General features: G+C 40.3%; 2 protein-coding genes across 3 annotated transcripts in view; both read right to left on the bottom strand.

Annotated features, from left to right (window-relative positions):
- Positions 1 to 19,097, bottom strand: part of mapk1 (mitogen-activated protein kinase 1) — a 33,719-nt gene extending 14,622 nt beyond the window's left edge. The window contains exons 1-2 of the mRNA XM_061672707.1: positions 18,748 to 19,097; positions 2,268 to 2,450 (exon numbers count right to left, since the gene is read on the bottom strand). Coding sequence (XP_061528691.1) covers positions 2,268 to 2,450; positions 18,748 to 19,097 — 533 coding nt within the window. The remainder of the gene's footprint in view (positions 1 to 2,267; positions 2,451 to 18,747) is intronic.
- A 1,292-nt stretch (positions 19,098 to 20,389) lies between these two features.
- Positions 20,390 to 23,114, bottom strand: part of LOC133400249 (early estrogen-induced gene 1 protein-like) — a 41,623-nt gene continuing 38,898 nt past the window's right edge. For both annotated transcript variants that reach the window (XM_061672705.1, XM_061672706.1), the window contains exon 12: positions 20,390 to 23,082. In XM_061672705.1, coding sequence (XP_061528689.1) covers positions 23,037 to 23,082 — 46 coding nt within the window. In that variant the 3' untranslated portion in view covers positions 20,390 to 23,036. The remainder of the gene's footprint in view (positions 23,083 to 23,114) is intronic.

Here is a 23,114-nt window from a genome sequence, read left to right as displayed (position 1 = left end):
GAAAAAAAACGCATAAAATAACTTTTTTTTGTCCTTTAACGCTTATGCCAATAAAGAAACGAATTAGAGGCAGAATATTTGACTGTTTTACAATACTTTGTCCTTTAGTAGCACATCTGCCTCTCAGTTCTGAGGACCGGGGTTCAAATCCCGGCCCCGCCTGTGTGGAGTTTGCATGTTCTCCCCGTGCCTGTGTGGGTTTTCTCCGGGTACTCCGGTTTGCTCCCACATCCCAAAAACATATACAGTAGGTTAAGTGAAGACTCTAAATTGCTCATAGGTGTGAATGTGAGTGTGAATGGTTGTTTGTTTATGTGCCCTGCGATTGGCTGGCAACCAGTTCAGGTGTACCCCGCCTCTCGCCCGAAGATAGCTGGGAGAGGCTCCAGCACGCCCGCGACCCTAGTGAGGATAAGTGGTACAGACAATGGATGGATGGGTGTCCTTTCGTATTTGTTGAACTTTACAACAGAGGACATTTCAAGTACAAAAACATGCATAAAAACATTAACTGATCAATTAATCTTTAGATTTAGGCCATAGATGTACTGTATACATGACATAACGAGTGAAGTTACTGGCAAAACATCATTCATGCATAATGCCCTTTAAGGTTAAATCACATCATTTTTACTCAATTATCTTCTTTCCCATGAAGCGACGACTTCAGCATGGCTCAGGTGGTAGAGTGTTCATCTCCGAACCAGAAGATTGTGGGTTCGACCCTCAGCCCTTGTGACCATCATGAAGTGTCCTTAAGCAACAGACTGAACCCCAAGTTGCTCCTGATGCTACATTATCAGGAGGTGAATGAGGAAACAGTGTTAAAGCGCTTTGACTACGTTGAAGGTAGAAAAGCACTATACAGGTGAAAGTCCATTTACTTCGAAATAAAAAGCAGGAATATCTTTCTCAGATGTCAAAACATGTCGTCTTTGACAAAATGTATGATGTACAGAGAGTTAAGATAAAACCGGACCCAATCGTTTTATTATTCATTTTTTAAAGGGTTTCCCGCAAAATAGGTTTCCTCATCAAGAAATGTGTGTGTCCACAGCCATGCAAATGCTGAAACTTTGAGCAATACCATGCTCCGGAGCTTCTGCAACACGAACATGACACAATAATCCACCATTGTTGTTAGCAATAATGGCCACATGAGAACTGGGACATCCACTGCATTGTCTCAGGAAAAAATGCTTATTTGGACTGAATGGTGCTTAATATTGTGGACAAAAAAGGCCATCCTTCTGCGTGACTCAAAGTGTTACAGTAACACCATTTATAGTTTCATGAGTATATTGGAGTTTAATTGGCAAAACTCTGGCCGATTATAATGACATTGAAAAGGGCCAATATCGGCAGATAAAATTAGTCAACCCATGAATCGCTCGGGCCCTTATTATTTTTGTCCATTTCTACTGTGTAAGGTGGCAGGTATTATTAATATCTGATAAGACGAGTGATGGTAGTGATCGTGACATACCGTAGTTTTTAAGTGTATAATGCGCACCCATGTACAACCCCAATTTCAATGAAGTTGGGATGTTGTGTTAAACAAATAAAAACAGAATACAATGATTTGCAAATAATGTTCGACCTATGTTGGGACTGTATTGGACAGGTGAAAAGCAGTGCCTATTTTTTTCCACACATGCCACTTAGAATTAAGGCCAACAATTTCTATCTTGGTCTCATCAGATCAGAGAATCTTATTTCTCACCGTCTTGGAGTCCTTCAGGTGTTTTTTAGCAAACTCCATGCAGGCTTTCATGTGTCTTGCACTGAGGAGAGGCTTCCGTCGGGCCACTCTGCCATAAAGCCCCGACTGGTGGAGGGCTGCAGTGGCCCCCTATGTATGACCTGTATACCATGCGGTATATGCAGTCATACGTACCCCTGTCATATTGGAATGAAAGTGTAGGATACACCTTTTTCATAACCTCTAAATGGCGGTGGCATATTAGAATGAAAGTGTACACCTTTCTCATAACCTCTAGATGGCGGCATAAGTTTATAAAGTTTTCTTCATTTTCTCCTATACCCATGTATAACGCGCACCATTGACTTTTGACATTTTTGGGGGGGAATGTGCATTATACATGAGAAATTACAGTACATTGCTCGTGCATGGATTATTTCTAGTTCTGTTCATTTCTATTGTACAAAGTGGCGTAATTAATAAGATGGAACACAAGAAGCAGCATGCTAGTGCAAAGTAAAAACATGCGTAGAAAACAAGCAAAAGCATAGAGTGTAAAGGATACACATCCTTCATCTGGTCGATGGTGGGCGTGCGTATGATGTCATTGATTCCGATGATGTTTTCGTGCTTGAAGCGCAGCAGGATCTTGATTTCGCGCAGTGTGCGCTGGCAGTACGTCTGGTGCTCGAAGGGACTGATCTTCTTGATGGCCACGCGAAGCTTGTTGTCGCGGTCGTATGCCGAACTGGAAAAAAACACCAAAGAAGCAGTCACCCAAAAAAAAGCAAAAACCACGCTATATCGCCGTTCATCATTTGTGTCTCAGCTTTACATCGAGAATTTTTTTGCAATTGTTGTTGTTTTTTATTTATTTTTACAGTGCACAGCGAAGTACGCCTTTAGAGTTGTGCTATAATAACAATAATCACAGAAAAAGGGAAAAGTTACAAAATAAAAAAGACTTTTCTCTCATCATTTAACCACAAAAATGAAGTCACTTCTGTGAATTTGCGTGAGATTTGTTGCATTAATTCAGCCGTTTCTTTTTCACCTAAAATTGTTTCATTAAAATGTATTTTAAAATTAAGTTATCCTTAAATCCTTGAATTGGTTAATGGATTAAAAAAAAAAATTGTTTGTCCTTTTTGGCTGTCAGGTCAAGCAGAAAGGAGGATCCGAATCCCTTTTATGCTGGAATGGTTTTACTGTGCCACAGTGGAGTGTTTAAGCTGCCAGTGTGATTATTTTTATTCTGATTGATTTTTATTGAAAATTCAGTTGGACAGAACAAGGTTTTAAAGGGGAGTGACAGAACAAAAAAGGGAGAGACAGTGAAAAGATAACTAAATAATATAGGAAGAGAACAAAAGACAGGACATTAGCTGTAATAAAGCTGAGGAAAGTAAATCATTATATGGCTAGTACAATGACATTAGATTCTAGTGTTGTATTGGGGAGTAGTGCTACACCCGGTGAAGGAAGGACAGGACGATATAGGACAAGGACTAGAAGGGAACCACGCAGCACAGAGGTAGTGGATTTAATTTAAATCATAAAATAAAAATATTAGTAAGAGACTTACATATATTTAATACAATAATAATAATAATACAGTTAATATAATAAAATTAGCTTTAAAAAAATTTTTAAAGCTAGGCTAACCTATACAAATTAACTTCCAGAACAATTCATTCAAATTTGTTTGCATTTCCATATTTTCAAAATGTTGTCAAGAACATTACCGTGCGACAGTCATAATCATAATCATTAATAAATTATGGCTTCAATATTTGTCATTTAAATGTTTTTAAGACATCAACGTTGTAATGGCGGACGCAGTTGCACCCGGAATCAAAGTACCAGTATATGAGATTTCGACATTCCATCATCAAAAACATTTGTGTGTATTTGCCTTTGCCAATTCTGTTTACAACCCTGGTCAGACACACACAAAAAAAAGCAAGTCTATTGAACCAGATTAATCAGATAACAAACGTCAAAATGGAAACTCAGACTCTATTTTGCGAACAAACAAATTTTGCTGATTCATTGAATTGGATAGTTTATGTATGGGCAATAGTTTTGATTTCTATTTGGTGCAAGGTACTTCTTGTATGGCTTCACTAGCATGCTATTTATATTACAAAATACGGGTGGTTACGTAACATTTGGCTGCTCTGAACAAGAAAAAAAATATTAAAACTTAATAAAATAATTCACATTTTAAATATTACTTATTTAAATCAACCAGTTTACATACACATTTTACCTTTTTCTCCCCCCTCAACTACGAATGACCTGGTCTATCTGTCCCTCTGAAAAATCAAACACGTTCCTTGAGCACAAAACTTCGCCCATCATGCACTGCAAATCCCTCTACAAACTCATGCAAATTGTCGCATTTTTGCACAGCTGAGCCCAACAACAAACAAAACGGTGGCCTTGTTCCAATCGCGCATGGGTATGTCTGATTTTATCGGTCTTCCACGACCCGATATAAGCGTCAATGAGCAATATGTGAGCACTCTGATGTAATAAGAACAGAGACAAATACGACTACTATTACTACGACTGCTGTGGGTTTCTCTGCCCCCCCCCCGCCGCTGTGTAGTGACTTTTGGACGCCGCAGAGAGCGAAGAACACCCACATTGTGTGATAGAAGAAAAGCGATTGCCATGGTGACGGCCAAATGTAAACAGCTGTGTGCCAGCCTTCTGCCAGGGAAATGTGACTGACCTTCCTTTCCACTTGGCTGTGAGGAATGTGTGTGTGTGTGTGTGTGTGGGAGGAAGCGACTGCGTGCGTGTGTGTGGGAAGCAGAGTTGCAAGATACTGACGGCCGCTTGTGTAGCACTCACTCAGCATGACACTAACATGCTCATCATTTTAATGTATTTATACATGCCTAAAATGTAAATGATAGGTGCACAGGCGGGATGTTCAATACCACTTTTTTCACACCAATACCAGTGAGTATTCACTCGAGTACTCACCGATACAGAGTACCAACGCCTTCAGCACTTCTGATACATAAAATTTCAATTAACACAATGACAGAGTAATTGTGACCTCTTTCTTTCATTCTGGAGCACATGAGTCACCAGTGTGAAAACATCGCGGTGTAGCGCCATCTACTGGCGAGGAGGACTTTATGTCAGATTGTTTCGCCACAAGTATCGATGGCTGGTATCGGCAGCCTTCGCGAGTACACGAAACTTTGGAAGAAGGCCGGTATCGGCCGATACGATACCTAGTATCGGTACTCGCTCATCCCTAGTTTACAGTGAATTCCCTTTTATCGCATGGGCTACGTTCCCGACCCACCCATAACAGGTGAACATCTGTGAAATAGACCAGAAAGAGAACAGTTACAAAAACACAAATTTGAACATTTTTCATAGCGTTACATCAAGTGAACAGTTTTTAGATGACTAAATTTAATTCAAATCACCCATGTAATGTTGATATAAATGAGACTATGCTGTGTCATCACTAAAGCAACTGAGGTATCATTTCATTCATTAGCTGCAACCAGAAGAGTTTGGCATTATTTCAGGCCTGACTAGTTTGGTTAAATATAAACAGGCAGTTGGGTGCAGGACAATTATGAAGTAAAAATAACACTACTACCTTGTAATTTGTAAATATGTCAATATGGCAGTAGGGTTAGGAGAAGAAGTGCTTCTTCCATGACTGAAAAATACATGTTTTTGTCTTGTGGGTGCCCCCCCACACTTTGGGCTCCACTTCCGCCAGTAGAAGCCACTTGCCTCGTTCAACTCCCTGAGCTCTGTCCCCGGTCATCATGGTAACAAAATTCTGACTCGCTGTTGGCCCTGCAGTAGTATTTGTATGTACATTTGTTCGTGTGTTGCTGTAGTGGACAATTCAGTTGTGTGTTGATGCTGTGTACAAATGGTTGCGTGTTGGCGTGTACATTTGCGTCCGTGTTGTTGTCTACATTTCAGTTGTGTGTTGATGCAGTGTTGTGGGCATTTTGGTGTCAAAGTTGTGCACATCTTAGTTGTGTGATGTTCACATTTTGTTGTGTTCTTATTTACATTTTAGTTGTGTGTTAAATGTACTCAATTAATGTTTGCGTGTGTGTTGATATACATTTGTGTGTTTAATTTCTTTTTGTGTACTGATGTAGTACAGTGTATATTTAGTTGTGTGTTGATGTGTATATTTTGTCTATTACAGTAATGTGGTGTTGACATGTTAAATGTGTGTACATTTTACGCACATCTTAGTTGTGTGTTTATGTATATATTTGGTTGTGTATTGATGTACACATTTGTGTCCATGTACTGTACATTTTAGCGTTGCTCAATTCCATGTGTGTCCATTTGTGTTAATTTTGCCTGTTGTTTGTGTGTTGTTTTAGTCTACAGTATATTTACAGGCGTGTCTGTATATTTTTTTTTGTGTGTTACAGTAATGTTGACATGTGTGTTGATGTTGGGCATATTAGTCTGTTTATGTATCACACGTTAGTTGTGTGTTTGGTTGTATGTCTGTGTAGTACACAATTTAGTTGTGTGTATTTAACAAATTTTTTTTTGTGCGTTGATGTTCACATTTGGTTATGTCTATGTTGTTTACATGTTATTGTTGTTTAAATTGTCTTCATTTGGTTGTGTGATGATGTGCATGTTAGTTTTGTGTCAATGTAGCATATATTTTATTGTGTGTTGATGCAGTGCAGTGAGTTGATGTGTACATTTATTCGGGTGTGTTGTGAACATTTAACTGTGTGTGTTGCTGTAGTGTACATTTCGCTGTTTTTAATGTTGTGCACACTTTAGTTGTGTGTTGCTGTTGTGTAGATATTGTAGACATTGCGTAGGTGCTTTGTATATCCGCACTCCCAATGAATACAAAGCAGACAGAGGAGAAGCAACATGATTTTTTCCCCCACATTTTGGTCCCCACTTCCACCAATAAAGCTACTTGCCTCATCCAACCACTGGTCATCATGGTGACAGAATTGGGACTTGCAATTGGCCCCACAGTAGAGGGGGGACAAGGTACAGTTTCTCAGTTTATTGACACAGGGGTGCCCCCACATAACAAGCAAAATTCAGCAAGGAATATGTTCTCAAGAGACTAAATAGAGTGTGTAAACGAAAAATGTGAATAGGTGAAACCTCTAGTCACAATCACATCAGAGCTTTTAACTGGCCCAAAGCTAAGGTAGGGAGGACAAACTTTCTAATTTTCTGCCAAACAACAATGACAGTCATGTCGCATTTCCTGCTTTTTCGTCCTGATTTTTTTGGCGGTGTTGCCACGGAGACAAGAATGCAAAGCTTTCACGCCGCATCTTCCGCCATGTTATATAACACCGCTGTAACCATGACGATGTGAAAAAAATAAAAATAAAAAGGGAGGGCAGGGTGTCAAAAGGTCGGCGGAAGCAGCTCGCCATGCTTCAAGGGCAACAAGGGGACACCAAGGAGGCCGATGTGGCAAAGTCCCGTGCTGTGCGGAAGATTTGATTGCAACATTCCGACACATTGTTTCCACCATGAGCTTGTGTGTTAACTGAAATAAAATGACAACAAACTACTACAGTTGTGACCCCTGCTGTGTTGGGAACCACTCACTATCACTGTTTAGTGCCCTATACAGTGAATAGACCATTTTGTAGTGCTCTTCGAATGTGTAATGACTATACTTTACACCCTATAGAGTGCCCTCCACGTATCCCACAATGCCTCTTGAAAAGCCGTGAGCAACGATAGTTGCTAGAGTATAAAACATACTGTCAATCCACGCATATTTCGTGGTTTGGCATTCGCAAATTCCCAATTACAGATTTTTTAGGGGGAGAACCTATACCCCGTTATTTGCCGTTTTTGTGCGCAGGCCAATCGAGGAGCTTCATTTAGACAAAAGGAATGTTTTGCCACTATCTTGTGGCATTTTCGTGCCAAGGAACTATGTTGAATAGAGTTCAACAGCTGCATTTAGTTAGCAGTAGTGCTTTGCAGCCATTTGATGGCATCTTGGTGCCAAGGAACTACTGTATGCTGAAGTTAGTTGAGGAGCTTCATTTAGATAAAAGTAGTGCTTTGTCGCCAAGTTGTGACATGATAATGGAAATGAACTATGCTGAAGTGATTTGAGGAGCTTCAATTAGAGAAAAGCAGTGCTTTGCCGCCACCTTGTGGCATTTTAATATCCAGGAACTATGTTGAAGTAAGATGAGGAGCTTCATATTACGGCTGTCACTATTGAATATTTTATTAGAATCCAATGCTCCATCGATTAATCAGATAAAACATTTTGCATTAAAGTTTATTACAAAATATTTTTCCCTGATTACTGTTTACTAACTGATTATTGTTGTTGATTTGGTATTGCTTAATGATTAAACAAAACCAAATTATCAACAATTAAGAAATATCACACAAGACAGTGATGTACTCACCAACCTTTCTGAAACTGGGCGCTACTTCTTGGCTACTGAATAATGCAAAGGGTGACCATTTGATATGCACTTCTGAAGCTGCTTCAGGTTCAACTACGGCGGCATATAACGTTTATTCTCGTATTACAATCAACTGACCATTATTTTCTTTCATAAAGTCATTATGATTCAGGTACTGGTTTGGTCTGTAGCACGTCAGGAAATAGGAAAAAATGTTGATCATTGTTTTCCAAAATAAAAGCAGATGTTTGCAAATGTCTTATGTTGATTAAACTCAAAGATAATCAGTCTGCTTGGAGGACTACAGTAATCAAATAATATTTACAGAAAGGCTGAAATTAAAGGATTTGGACAACTTTAAGTTAAATAATGGGTCAAAAAGATTAACCAATTATCAAAATAGTTGTTGATTAATTTGATGATCTATTAGTTGTCGATTAATGGATTAACTGTGACAACTCTACTTCCTATAGACAAAAGTAGTGATTTGCCACCATCTTGGTGCCAAGGATCTACTGTATGTTGATTCGAGTTGAGCGCTTCATTTTGACAACACTAGTGTTTTGCCACCATCAAAACTATTCTTCATTTTACTGATGCATCAATTATATAGTCCTCTATATTTATTTATATTAAAAAAACAAACAAACAAAAAAAACCTTTACAGTAATTAGGGAGTAGGTAATGATTATGTATGAATGGTTTTTTCCCCCTCTCTCTTTCTTGTCTTGTGGAGTGCAATCAGAAACAACATCTCTTCAGCCTTCTAAATCTTTTCCATTGGCTGTGAGGGTAGGGGAGTGGGTTGCTTCTGATGTCACAGGCAGAGGAGTTGCTACGGAGACAAGCGCCACAATGGTGTTTCAAGAGGACAGGAAACAAGATGACGTTCAGACTTTGCTTTGAGCTTTAAGAAGGCACCAAAGTGACATTTTTGTAGTGGAAAATGCATTTAAATGTGGCTTAACGCTTCTGTGCAGCCAACAACACTGCTACTCTACTTAGCAAAAAGGCTTCGACATGAGTGCTTCTTTGTGGTCCATCTGTCACTTGGGAACAAATCCATGGAAAGAAAATAAATGACTTGTTGGATGTACTGCCAAATTGTCTGAAACGCCTTTAGAGACGACTTATGGTAGAGAAATGAACATTCAATTCACGGGCAACAGCTCTGGTGGACATTCCTGCAGTCAGCATGCCAAATGCATGCTCCCTCAGTACTTGCGACATCTGTGGCATTGTGCTGTGTGATAAAACGGCCCATTTCAGAGTGGCCTTTTATTGTGGTCAGCCTATGGCACACCTGTGCAATAATCATGCTGTCCAATCAGCATCTTGATATGTCACACCTGTGAGATGGGATGGATTATCTCGACAAAGGAGAAATGCTCACTAATAGATTTAGACAGATTTGTGAACAATATTTGAGGGAAATGGGCTTTTGTGTATGTACAAAAAGTTTTAGATCTTGGAGTCCAGCTCACGAAAACGGTTTCGTTTATATTTTTGTTCAGTATATAAAACTATGCCAATTCTAGCTAAAACTGCATACATGTCTATGACTGCAGAGCTGCCAACCAATAGAAAGTCACTTCCAGAACAATGTCTGAATTTCCATATTTTTAAAATTATGTCAAGAACATTACCGTGGGACAATTATTGCAGTATATCTTCTTTTCCTTTTGGCTTGTCCCGTTAGGGGTCGCCACAGCGTGTCATCCTTTTCCATGTAAGCCTATCTCCTGCATCCTCCTCTCTAACACCACCAACTGCCCTCATGTCTTCCCTCACAACATCCATCAACCTTTTCTTTGGTCCTCTTTTAGCTCTTTTGCCTGGCAGGTCCTCATCGCCCTTCTAGCAATATACTCACTCTCTCTCCTCTGGACGTGTCCAAACCATCAAAGTCTGCTCTTTCTAACGTTGTCTCCAAAACATCTAACCTTGGCCCGTCCCTCTGAGGAGCTCATTTCTAATCCTATCCAACCTGCTCACTCCCAGACAGAACCTCAACATCTTCATTTCCGCCACCTCCAGCTCTGCTTCCAATAGTCTCTTCAGTGCCACTGTCTCTAATCCATACATCATGGCTGGCCTCACCACTGTTATATAAACTTTGCACTTCATCCTAGCAGAGACGCTTCTGTCACATAAAACACCTGTCACCTTCCTCCACCCGTTCCAAGGTGCTTGGAGCCGTTTGTTCACTTCCTGACCACACTCACCATTGCTGTGGATGGTTGATGGTTGGTTAAAGTTCTCCACCCTCGCTATCTCTTCTCCCTGTAGCCTCACTCTTCTCCCTCCACCTCTCTCATTTATACACATATATTCTGTTTTACTTCAGCTAATCTTCATTCCTCTCCTTTACAGTACATGCCTCCACCTTTCTAACTGTTCCTCCACCTGTTCCCTGCTTTCACTGCAGATCTCAATGTCATCTGCGAACATCATGTGGTCCATGGGCATACCCGTCTAACCTCTAGACTTTACATCGATCTGATCGGGCGGCAAATCCGACACAAACTCTGGACAACACCCGTCCATATAGCATATAAGCATGTCATTAACGTAAAGTAATGAGTAATTTAAAGTAAGTAATTTAATTGCAATAAAGTAATTTTATTACAGTAAGTTTGCACCCATTATTTATGTCATGTTGTAATGTTGATTTGACCTAAACTTATGTCAGTGGCTAATCCTTGAATGCCCCCCAGAGGTCATTGATGTTTTAAATTCTAAAATGCTAGAGAATCATTTTAAAGATACATACTCAGTATCCAATAAATGAACATGTAAATAGACATTGCTTCATCTTGTGATCGGATTGGTGATCAGTTATCGTTTATTTATTTTTTTAAACTTGCTGATCGGTCCCAAAAATCCTGATCGTGTAAAGCCTACTAACCTCATCTGTCAGGCTATCCATTACCACTGCAAACAGGAAGGGGCTCAGGGCTGATCCCTGATGCAGCGCCACCTCGACCTTAAATTCCTCTGTCACACCTATAGCACACCTCATCACTGTTCTGCTGCCCTCATATGCATGTCCTGTATTATTCTAACATTCTTCTCTGCCACTCCAGACTTCTGCATGCAGTGCCACAGTTTCTCTCTGGGTACTCTGCCATAGGCTTTCTCTAGATCTACAAACCCACAATGGAGGTCCTTCTGACCTTGTCTGTACTTTTCCATCAACATTCTCAAGGCAAATAATGCATCTGTAGTACTCTTTCTCAGCATGAAACCAGACTGTTGCTAACAAATACATCTGTCCTGATTATAGTCTCCATTACTCTTTTCCATAACTTCATTGTGTGGCTCATCAACTTTATTCCTCTATAGTTAACACAGCTCTGCACATCACCCTTGTTCTTAAAAATGGGCACCAGCATACCTTTCCTCCATTCCTCCGGCATCTTCTCACCGGCGAGAATTCTGTCGAACAAGCTGGTCAAACACTACACAGCCACGCTTCCATACCTCCACAGGAATGTCATCAGGACCAACTGGCTTTCCATTTTTTATACTCTTAAATGCCTTTCTAACTTCCCCCTTACTAATCATTGCCACTTCCTGGTCCACCACACTTGCCTCTTCTACGCTTCCTTCTCTCTCATTTTCCTCATTCATCAACTTCTCAAAAGTATTCTTTCCATCCATCCAGCAAACTACTGGCGTCAACCCATTTCCATCTCTATCCTTAATCACCCTAACCTGTTGCACATCCTTCCCATCTCTATTCCTCTGTGTGGCTAACCTGTATAGATCCCTTTCTCCTTCTTTAGTGTCCAACCTGGCATATATGTCATCATATGCCTCGTTGGCCTTTGCCACCTCTATTTTTGCCCTACGTTACATCTCCATGTATTCGTTTCTCCTCTGCTTGGTCCTGTCAGTGTTCCACTTCTTCTTAGATAACCTCTTTACTTGTACGAGTTCCTGTACTTTGAGGTTCCACCACCAAGTCTCCTTCTCCCCTTCCTTACGAGAAGATACACGAAGTACTCTCCTGTCTTTCACGCTGATCACCTTTGCTGTAGAGGTCCAGTATTCTGGAAGCTCCTCCTGTCCACCGAGAGCCTGTCTCATCTCTTCTCGAAAAGCCGCACAACTCTTCCTTTCTCAGGTTCTACCACATGGTTCTCTGCTCTGCCTTTGCCTTTTTAATCTTCATCCCCACCACCAGAGTGATCTTACACACCACCATGCAATGCTGTCGAGTTGCCAATTAATGCTGTTTGAGTTGCCAATTAACCTACCATGCATGTTTTTGGGATGTAGGAGGAAACCAGAGTGCCTGGAGAAAACCCACGCAGGCACGGGGAGAAAATGCAAACTCCACACAGGCGGGGCCGGGGATTGAACACCAGTCCTCAGAACTGTGAGGCAGACGCTCTAACCAGTCGTCCACCGCCGCAATAATACTAGTAAGAGATTTGTAATGGCTGCAATTTATGAAACGATATGGAAACATAAAACCAAATTTACAAGTGAAAATTATTATTTTAGTAGTCAAACTGCATTTTTGACAGTTCTCTGTTAAAAATCATTCACTGTCAAACCTATGCAAACTGTAATTTATTTATTTCTTGGCGCTAGCACCAAAAATGAAAACACTTAGCAGTGGCGTTTAAATCACTTTTTCTCAAGGAAATCTGTTGATTATGCGAAGGGTTCAACTAACTAAAACATGTCTTCTTAATCTTCCTCCCCACCCCCAGAGTGATTTTACACACCACCATCCTATGCTGTTGAGCCACACTCTCCCCTAATACTACTTTACAGTCAGTAACCTGCTACAGATTACATCGTCTGCACAAGATGTAATCCACCTGCATGCTTCTACCTCCGCTCTTGCAGGTCACCCTATGTTCCTGTCTCTTCTGGAAGAAAGTGTTCACTACAGCCATTTCCATACTTTTTGCAAAGTCTACCACCATCTGTCCATCCGAGTTCATTTCCTGGAGGCCAAATTTACCCATCACTTCTTCATCACCCCGGTTTCCTTCACTAACATGTCCACTACAATCTGCAGAAACGCGAATCTCTCTCTCTCACTCTCTCTGTGGGATGCTCAGAACTACTTCGTCTAGCTCCTTCCAGAATTTCTCTTTCACCTCTAGGTCACATCCTACCTGTGGGGCATAGCCACTAATCATATTACACATAACACCCTCAATTTCAAGATTCAGCCTCATCACTGGATCTGATACTCTTTTCACCCCAAAGACATTCTTAGCTAACTCTTCCTTTAAAATAACTCCTACTCCATTTCTCTTCCCATCTACAACCCCAATTCCAATGAAGTTGGGACGTTGTGTTAAATAAAAAAAAGAATACAATGATTTACAAATCATGTTCAACCTATATTTAATTGAATATACTACAAATACAAGATATTTAATGTTCAAACTAATAAACTATTGTTTTTAGCAAATAATCATTAACTTAAAATTTTATGGCTGCGACACATTCCAAAAAAGCTGGGACAGGTGGCAAAAAAGACTGAGAAAGTTGAGGAATGCTCATCAAACACCTATTTGGAACATCCCACAGGTGAACAGGCTAATTGGGAACAGCTGGGTGCCATGATTGGGTATAAAAGGAGCTTCCCTGAATTGCTCAGTCTTTCACAAGCAAAGATGGGGCGATGTTCACCTCTTTGTGAACAAGTGCGTGAGAAAATAGTCGAACAGTTTAAGGACAATGTTCCTCAACGGACAATTGCAAGGAATTTAGGGATTTCATCATCTACGGTCCATAAGATCTTCAAAAGGTTCAGAGAATCTGGAGAAATCACTGCATGTAAGCGAGGAGGCCGAAAACAAACATTGGAATGCCCGTAACCTTCGATCCCTCCGGCGGCACTGCATCCAAAACCGACATCAATGTGTAAAGGATATCACCACATGAGGTCAGGAACACTTCAGAAAACCAATGTCAGTAAATACACTTCGGCAATACATCCGTAAGTGCAACTTGAAACTCTCTGCAAAGCAAAAGCCATTTATCAACAACACTCAGAAATGCCGCCGGCTTCTCTGGGCCCGAGCTCATCTAAGATGGACTGATGCAAAGTGAAAAAGTGTTCTGTGGTCTGACGACTCCACATTTCAAATTGTTTTTGGAAATTGTGGACGTCGTGTCCTTCGGGCCAAAGAGGAAACGAACCATCTGGACTGTTATGGACACAAAGTTCAAAAGCCAGCATCTGTGATGGTATGGGGCTGTGTTAGTGCCAATGGGATGGGTAACTTACACATCTGTGAAGGCACCATTAATGCTGCAAGGTACATACAGGTTTTGGAGAAACAGATGCTGCCATCCAAGCAACGTCTTTTTCACGGACGCCCCTGCTTATTTCAGAAAGACAATGGCAAACCACCTTCTGGACGTGTTACAACAGCGTGACTTCATAGTAAAAGAGTACGAGAACTAGACTGGCCTGCCTGCAGTCCAGACCTGTCTCCCATTGAAAATGTGTGGCGCATTATGAAGCGTAAACTACGACAACGGAGACCCCGGACTTATGAACAGCTGAAGCTGTACATCAAGCAAGAAAGGGAAAGAATTCCACCTACAAAGCTTCAACAATTAAGGCCTCTTTACACTCCCATGGTCGCGCGGCCGACAATACTCGCATTGTATCACGTGACCGACGAATTGCCCCGCGCATCACCTCTGCGTAGCTTGCCACACACTCGACACAAATAGTTGCTGCGTGTCCAACGCCGCGGAGATCATCTCTCGTGATTGGTCCGATTTAGTCACATGCTATGATGATGTACTCAGCGTGCCCTTTGGTTCTGCATACCATCTACGCCGCTGCCTTCTCGATCGATTTTGCTGCATAATTAAACGCATCATCTGGTTATGTAGGTCCATTTGTTCTAGCAGACACTGTCGCGGTCGCCATTGTTGTTGCTTTGTTCCTTGTTACTGAAATAAAAATAAAAACGGCTACCGGAACTGGCCAAAAAATGCAGAGGAACCCACCCTGTGGTGTCCTAGCTAATACCAGCAGTAGCGACACCTTCGACTTGGAGGTGAACTGCAGTACATTTTCAAAAATGCGCTCGTGCGTTGTGCTAGAGTATGAAGGCAAACTACGCGCCGGATAGCCGCAGTGACGCCAGCGTGGTCGCCGTCCGCGCAAGTATCTAGAAGCCTTTATTGTCCTCAATTCCCAAAGGTTTATTGAACGTTGTTAAAAGAAAACGTGATGTAACACAGTGGTAAACATGACCCTGTCCCATCCTTTTTGGAACGTGTTGCAGCCATAAAATTCTAAGTTAATGATTATTTGCTGAAAACAATAAAGTTTCAGTTTGAACATTAAATCTTGTCTTTGTAGTGTATTCAATTAAATATAGGTTGAACATTATTTGCAAATCATTTTATTCTGTTTTTATTTATGTTTAACACAATGTCCCAACTTCATTGGAATTGGGGTTATACAACGTAGTAAATTATATATAATATATATTATTGATATAATATATATAATATTAAATATATGCACACGGTTCAATGTCACAACATAATCATTACTATATAATCGTAAACGTTAATAAATTATGGCTTCAATATCTTTTATTTTAAAGTATTTATTGCATCAACCTTGGAATGGTGGATGCATTTTCAGCCAAATGTCTTCTCTTGCATACTATTTTTGTATTTCCTGTATCCACTATTGCTGCTAAAGTGATGCAAATTTCCTCATTTTGGGACTAATAAAGTTATAATAATAAAGATTTATTTTATAGGTACATTTTCTCAAGCGACGTAGCGGCGGTGATATACTAATTTCTTTCCGGTCCCTGTTATGGCTGTCTAGCCAGATCAATGTGACAGGTTTTAAAAAGTAATTTCAACAAAAAGTCAATCTTACCAGAATAGTCATACATTTAAGATTTATAGAGGATTATTTTTATATATTTTTGTTTTTTCCCTCTAATACACTTGTATTTATATTTTCCCATTTTTGTGTATTTCTTGACTAATATTTTTTTGTTTTTATTTGAGCATTTTTCCGAAAAAAATATTTTTTTTATAATTGTGTATTCTTTTCCTAACATTTTTCTACATTTAATTTTTTTTTCTAATTTGTGTATTTTTTGTCCAATATTTAATTTTGGAACTTTTTCAGCATATCGTTGCTTTGGGTCTCATTTTGTTTGTGCAAGTTAACCTTATGTTTTGACTTGCGCCACTTCCATTAGCCAATCCTTGAAGCAAGCACTCACACATTACAGATAATTAAGTGAGACTGTTTTAGCCTTTTTACCTTCTATGATTAACGCTTGAAAGGCACTGCGACATCACAAAGAACAGACAGAACATTTTAAACTTTTGACCTTTGTGTGTGTGTGTGAGAGAGACCCTGGAACTAACTATTTCCCATTAATTCCAATAGTGGAGAAACGGTTTTCAAAAAACAAGAAAATCTAACATTTCTTCCTAGAAAGTTAAGTTATAAAAGTGTGGGATTAATCAAGGATTATTATCTGAATCCTAACTCTTCTCAAAATAATAAGAAAAAAAGACGAGTAGTGCGGTTTTGCTGAAAATAGGAGCTACAAGAGTACAATTACGTCACTGTTACATTTGAGTGTTTTAAAGCAGCAGCGCACATCGAACAGCTCTACAACTACATCTTTACGGGAATGTGTGTGGGAGTGAGTGTGTGCTTTGGGCAGGTTTGGCATCTTCAAGCGTTGCTCAAAGCGCCCGCGACAAATAAAACCACACACGAGAATGCTTGAATTATATAATGTGAGCTCATACAATCAGTAGGCCACAATCAGAGGAAGCAAAAGTAGTCACACTATATACTTTAGAAGTACAGATATTTGTGTAAAAAAAAATAATAATAATAAAAAAACTCTTGTTCTAAGAAAAAAAAAAAAAAAAAAAGTACAGACTGAAATGACCTCAGGCAGAAACGTAAAAATATATTTTTACTGGCAATTATGTACAATACCATTTTTAATAATTTGGCACGATGAAAAAAAATATTTCTCTGGACAGAAAATATTATTCCCGCCAAGTATTTGGACTTCACTTCCCATTACTGCCCACAATACACAAAGATAACAGATCAGAGCTATAGGCTATTGATTAAGTTTATCAATCGAGTTTATTTGACAGGTTGACAGTTTTCTTATTTTTATAATTCATTGCAGCTTCTGTAGGTCAAGGCGCATCTCCGCTGATGTGCACTCCTTACACTAACAACATGGCTGCACACAATCTAGACCAAATTTACAAAATCCCAGTCAGTGTTGACAATTTGGCCACCGACTTTTTTTTTTTTTTTTTAAAGCAAGTGACTTTATTTTCTATTAAGATAGACAAAATGAACTTTGTTGCCATATGAGAAGAAATCACAGAATCACTTGCACTGAAAATTGACATGGCGCCGATTTATACGTTGCAAAATCAGTTACTAATTAACATGTCAGAAACTTATGACCCGAGGTAGGTGCTTTGAAGACGCAAATATTTTGTCGAGGTCACCTTGCATCACCTGTACAACTCTACATGAGAAAAGGGAAAGGGTTGGATGGAAAGCGCACTTTTTTCCTCTCATATCGATATTTGACATCCAGATGTATCCATGGATAATTGACACATCATGTGAAAACATGGAGAGAAATTAGAGAAACACTTGAATAGTAATAAAAAAAATCCACTTTTCTCTTACAATTTAACCGGCAAATTAAAAACTTGGGTTGAAAACTGACACATCAGACAGCGACGATATCCACATTGGACCACTTGTATCGATGATTTACTGTAAGCGATAGTGATACTTGATGTCATATTTGATCCAATCATATCACAATCAATACTAGACATCGCAGGAAAATGGAACTAAGAATATGAATCGAAAACAATCTCTCATATAGATATTTGATCCAAGAGTATCAATATTGATACGCGACACGTCGCTGGACAACATGGACATATTTTAAGAGAAAATACTATTTTTCCTCACAATGTAACCACCATAACTAAAAAGTCAGACACAAATCATAAATAATATCACGATTCAATTTACTTGTATCCATAATACTAGTAAGAGAGTTGCAATGGGTGCAATTGATGACACGATATGGAAACATAACACCACATTTACAAGTGAAAATGATTATTTTAGTAGCCAAACTGCATTTTTGACAGTTCTCTGTTCAAAATCATTCACTGTCAAAGCGATATAAGCTGTAATTCATTTCTTTCTTGGCGCTAGCACCAAAAATGAAAGCACTTAGCAGCGGCGTTTAAATCACTTTCTCAAGGAAATCTGTTGATTACGCAAAGGGTTCAACTAACTAAAACGCGTTTAGGTTTAAATAAAGTCACGTTGAGTGTTTGCTATGTCCGGATGAAGATATAAATACGCCAAAATTTGTGTCATTTAGCAGAATAAATAGTTAAAATTGACGGGTTTTGACACGGTCGTGGCGGCGGCGAGCAAACGAAACACAGCGTTAGCCGTGTGGCTAAGCTAACTTGCTAACTGGAGGTGTGTTCCGGCGGCGGCGGATCCCTGGCTTTTGCAAGGCGGCTTCGTGGTGCTCGGCGCGCGGCCTCACTCACCACACCATCCCGTAGGCTCCCTCGCCGATGTACGACAGGTTGCTGTAGCGAGGCCCGACGTCGAACGCCTGCCCGCGCACCAGCTCGGTCCCCGGGCTGGGGCCACCGGCCGGGGCAGACACCGCCGCTGTCGCCATGATAAGCGCTGGCTTGGCTTTTTCTGTTTTTCCCCCCGAGTGGGTCCAACAAAAAAGGGGGAGGGAAAATGGACGACTTTTGAGTCCGTGTGAAGCTCGACGGAGGCCTGCGGGGCGAGCGAGTCCGAGGAGGAGGGAGCGCAGCGCCGTGGAGGAGCTGCGAGTGGCGGCCAGGCAGCGCAAGTTAGTGCAGCAGGAAATAACCACAGTCATGTGATCCAGTCCACTCCATTTTTTTTTTTTGCCTTACCTTTTTCCTGCTTCTGACAACCTGTAGAGCCTTCTGCGTGGGGTTAAAAAAAGATACAGCGTATTATGAATATTTGACATTTGCTAAAGTGGGCGTTTATTTACTCAACTGCAGTGGTAACACCATCAATTCATCATGCATATTTACAGATGTCATTTTGTTTCGCCGGTCGTCATGTTAACAGAAAAAACAGCAAATCGGAGACTAATATGTACAGACCCTTTCCCAAAAGTTAGAGTATCATGAAAAAGTTTATCATCTATTAATCCATCAAACATATATTATTAGACTAATAACATAATTGCCTTGGTCATTTTTTTTTTATGTTTTCAGAATACTAGATAGTTGTCCGTGTCCATATGTGCCCTGTGACTGACTGGCGACCAGTTCAGGGTGTAGTCCGCCTTTCGCCCGAAGTCAGCTGGGATAGGCTCCAGCGTCCCGCGACCCTAACCAGGATAAGCGGTGTTGAAAATGGATGGATTTCAGAATATAAGAAAAAAACACAAGGCCAGTTGCCTCGCTTCAACCTTTTCAGATTACCATGACCTGGATGACTGACAATCTACACTGACAAAGAACAAACACTTTTTCACAAGAACATTGATATTTTCTAATTTAATATTGTGACAGTAAGTTCAAAAATACCTGTTTAACGATCTATAATATAACAATTACAAATAAAATATGCAATTTATAGTATGGGTGGCACAGTGTACAACTGGTTAGCACATCTGTCTCACAGTTCTGAGGACCCGGGTTCAAATCCGGCCTCACCTGCGTGGAGTTTGCATGTTCTCCCCATGCCTGCGTGGGTTTTCTCCAGGTACTCCGGTTTCCTCCCACATCCCCAAAACATGCATGGCAGGTTAATTGAAAACACTAAATTGCCCGCAGGTGCGAATAGATGTTTGTTTCTATGTGCCCTGCGATTGGCAGGCGACCAGTTGAGGGTGTACCCCGCTCTCGCCCGAAGATAGCTGGGACAGGATTCAGTGAGGATAAGCAGTACCGCTTTTCCTCACTAGGGCACAACAAACTTAAATTTAAGGGGTGCATATTATGTGAAAGGGAGTTTTTAATGTCTTCTATACAAATAGTTGTGTCTGCAGTGCCTGTGTTTCTCTGCCCATGACTTGACTGCATTGACTTCATTTTTAAGCGACTACAGTGAAGCACTATTAGGACACGTAAGAACTCTAAAAGGTGAAAACATGGCATATCTATTCATATGAAAAAAATGCTTTAGACAACAGCGAAGGAGTAGATTTTTATTGTTTAGAGGTGTTACAAATGTCATTCTCTATAACTTTAGGTAAATACAAGCTTTGTTATGATACAATACTCTTTTTAGAATTTCTAATAGTGAAACACAAAAAGCCGAGGGAAGGCGAGTCGTGTGCATAGCTTATAACCACCCATCCTCCGGACAAAACCATCATCGAATAAAAGTAGAAAAAAGAATATAAATAAATGTTTTTTAAAAAACAAAGAGTAAAAGTATAATAGGTGGTGTAAACCTGACAAATTAGTGGTTCATCCCCAAAACGTCGACTAAATCTAACCATGCATGTGTTTTTTAGACAGAAAGTAGCGTGACAAAAATCTTTGTGTGAAGAGAATAAAAAAAAAAAAAATAATAATAATAATTGTATTTATTGTCACAGTTTGTGGAAAACATTCAAAAATCATCCCTAAAGTTAAAGGAAATGACTAAAACAAATGAAAACAAAAGGGAAAGTTGCAAGCAGCCAGCTGTTTGTAAACATTCCTTTGCTGTTTCTCAAGCCTTTTGTTTGCAATGTTGGCTGTAACACGTGTTGCTTCACCAGGGGGCAGCTGAGCTCCTTTTGATGGAGGTACTACAGAAGAGGTTTTGAAACTCAAACAACAGACTTTAAAGATGGCAGAAAAAAAAATAAACAAAATGGACGCCTTTTCTCTCTTCGCCGTCACCAGCGTTCTCGCTCAAGGCCGAGACGCTTTAGGTTCATCAAGAGAAACAGGCTAAAAAAACTCAGAAGTGGTTCACTTTGGGTTCCCCGATCCACAGGGACCTTTCCTGGTTTTATGGTCTCCTGGCATGTTCAGTAGCCTCTTTCACACTCATTGTCTTGTATCTAAGTTACGGAAAAAGGAGCGGGGAGTTGAAGTCGACCCGCAAATTTGACGGTTATGACGTCGTATCAGATTTGGGATTTACTGGCCATGTGCTTTAGTGTCGAAAGCAATTGCCACAATGCATCTAATTATCTCAATGTGTGAAGCACACACTTCATAGAGAACTCTTGATGCCATCTAATTATCTGATTGCGTTAAACCGTGACGGCGCTCTAGTTAACGTCATCTAATTATCTGAACGCATTAAGCCACAACAGCACTTCAAATGATGTTATCTATCTGAATGAGTTAAGCCGCAAGGGCACTTATGATGAGGTCATCTAATCTGAATGCTTTAAGCCGCAACGGCACTTCGGGTGACATCATCTGAGTATCTGAATGCGTTAAACCACAACAGCATTTCAGATGACGTCATCTAATTAACTGAATGTGGTAAGCTGTAAGGGAACTTCAGAAGACATCATCTGAATGAGTGAAGCGGCAACAGCACTTTGTGTGAGTTCATCTAATTATCTGAATGTGATAAGCCGCAATGGCACGTCAGATGTCGTTATCTAGTTATCTGAATGCATTAGTGCCAGCGTTTGGGGGACAGAAACAATTGCTTTCGACGCAAAGGGGCTATTCTCAGATGTTACATTTACACACGGGTGACGTTCCCATGATACGCCATACTGCATCCGCAGCCATGGGAACCCCCATTTTGTTTTGGTACCTGACACACAGGACAGTGAACTCGGATAAAAACTGAAAACGGTGGCCGGCGTGAAAGGTGCTAGGGCTTCCCTGGAAGTTCATACACTCAAATGAACTGCAGGTGCTTTTAACTGGACTAAACGTTTGCCTGCTGAAACACAAACACAACCAACATATGTGATTCATGTTAAGAAATAACACAGTTAAAGTCATCCTGGTGTCCTCAGGGAAGTCATGCTTTGCTTTCCCACGCCAAGACCGCACCTTGAAGTCAACCGTCCACATGCAGCTTTGCTAGACTAAACGCGCTTCAACAGTTAAAATGTCACTTCATTAGCGTTGGGAATAGCAGTTAAGATATCGCAATATTTTCATTATTTTCCAATGATATCGACAGTATCTCGTTACAGACATAATCAATGTGTTAAAAGGGAAAACTACAATGCACTTTACAACATATTAAAAAGCCAAAGTGTCACATTGGTCTGGGATTATGTCCATATCTATCAATATGTCACGATATTGGTGTTTAAGAAATTAAATTGTCTCATAATTTAACTGTGAAATTAATTTCCGATGACAAACTGTCATATCAAACAGCGACGATATCAATATCTGATCCCATTGTATCGATAAGTTCATATTTGTGCAATTAAGAAAAAACTAAATATATTGGGACAACGGAGCACCATAAGGCCAATATCTGATCCGCGCGTATCATTAATGTATCATAAGCGATAACGATACATATAAATGATACCTGTATAACCGAGAAAGAGAAACATGTTGAAATGAAATAAGTGAATCGAAAGTCATAATACAGTGGTGCCTTGAGAGTGAGATAAGAGTGAAACGTTTCTCTTATAACATCGACATTTGATCCAGTTGTATCGATACTGTATCACCATATTTGGTTCCACTCTACCCTCCATTTTGTGACCGTGACGACACTGAGGACACCAGGAGGATCTCGGCGTCCTAAACAAGATGGCGAGTGGTGGTTAAAGTGCTAACTGATGTCTTTTTCCCACTGTGCTGTCTTCAGACCAGCTGCAGCTAGTGGGAAAAAAAAGGATCCCTCCCGTCTAGTGGCTCTCGACGACCACGGGCTCGTAGCCACCGGCCGACACCCTGAGGGGACACAGCGACCAGTCAGCACTTTA

This window comes from Phycodurus eques, chromosome 3 (genome assembly GCF_024500275.1).
Source record: "Phycodurus eques isolate BA_2022a chromosome 3, UOR_Pequ_1.1, whole genome shotgun sequence".
Lineage (NCBI taxonomy): Eukaryota > Metazoa > Chordata > Actinopteri > Syngnathiformes > Syngnathidae > Phycodurus > Phycodurus eques.
This window is presented reverse-complemented; position numbering and strand designations above follow the sequence as displayed.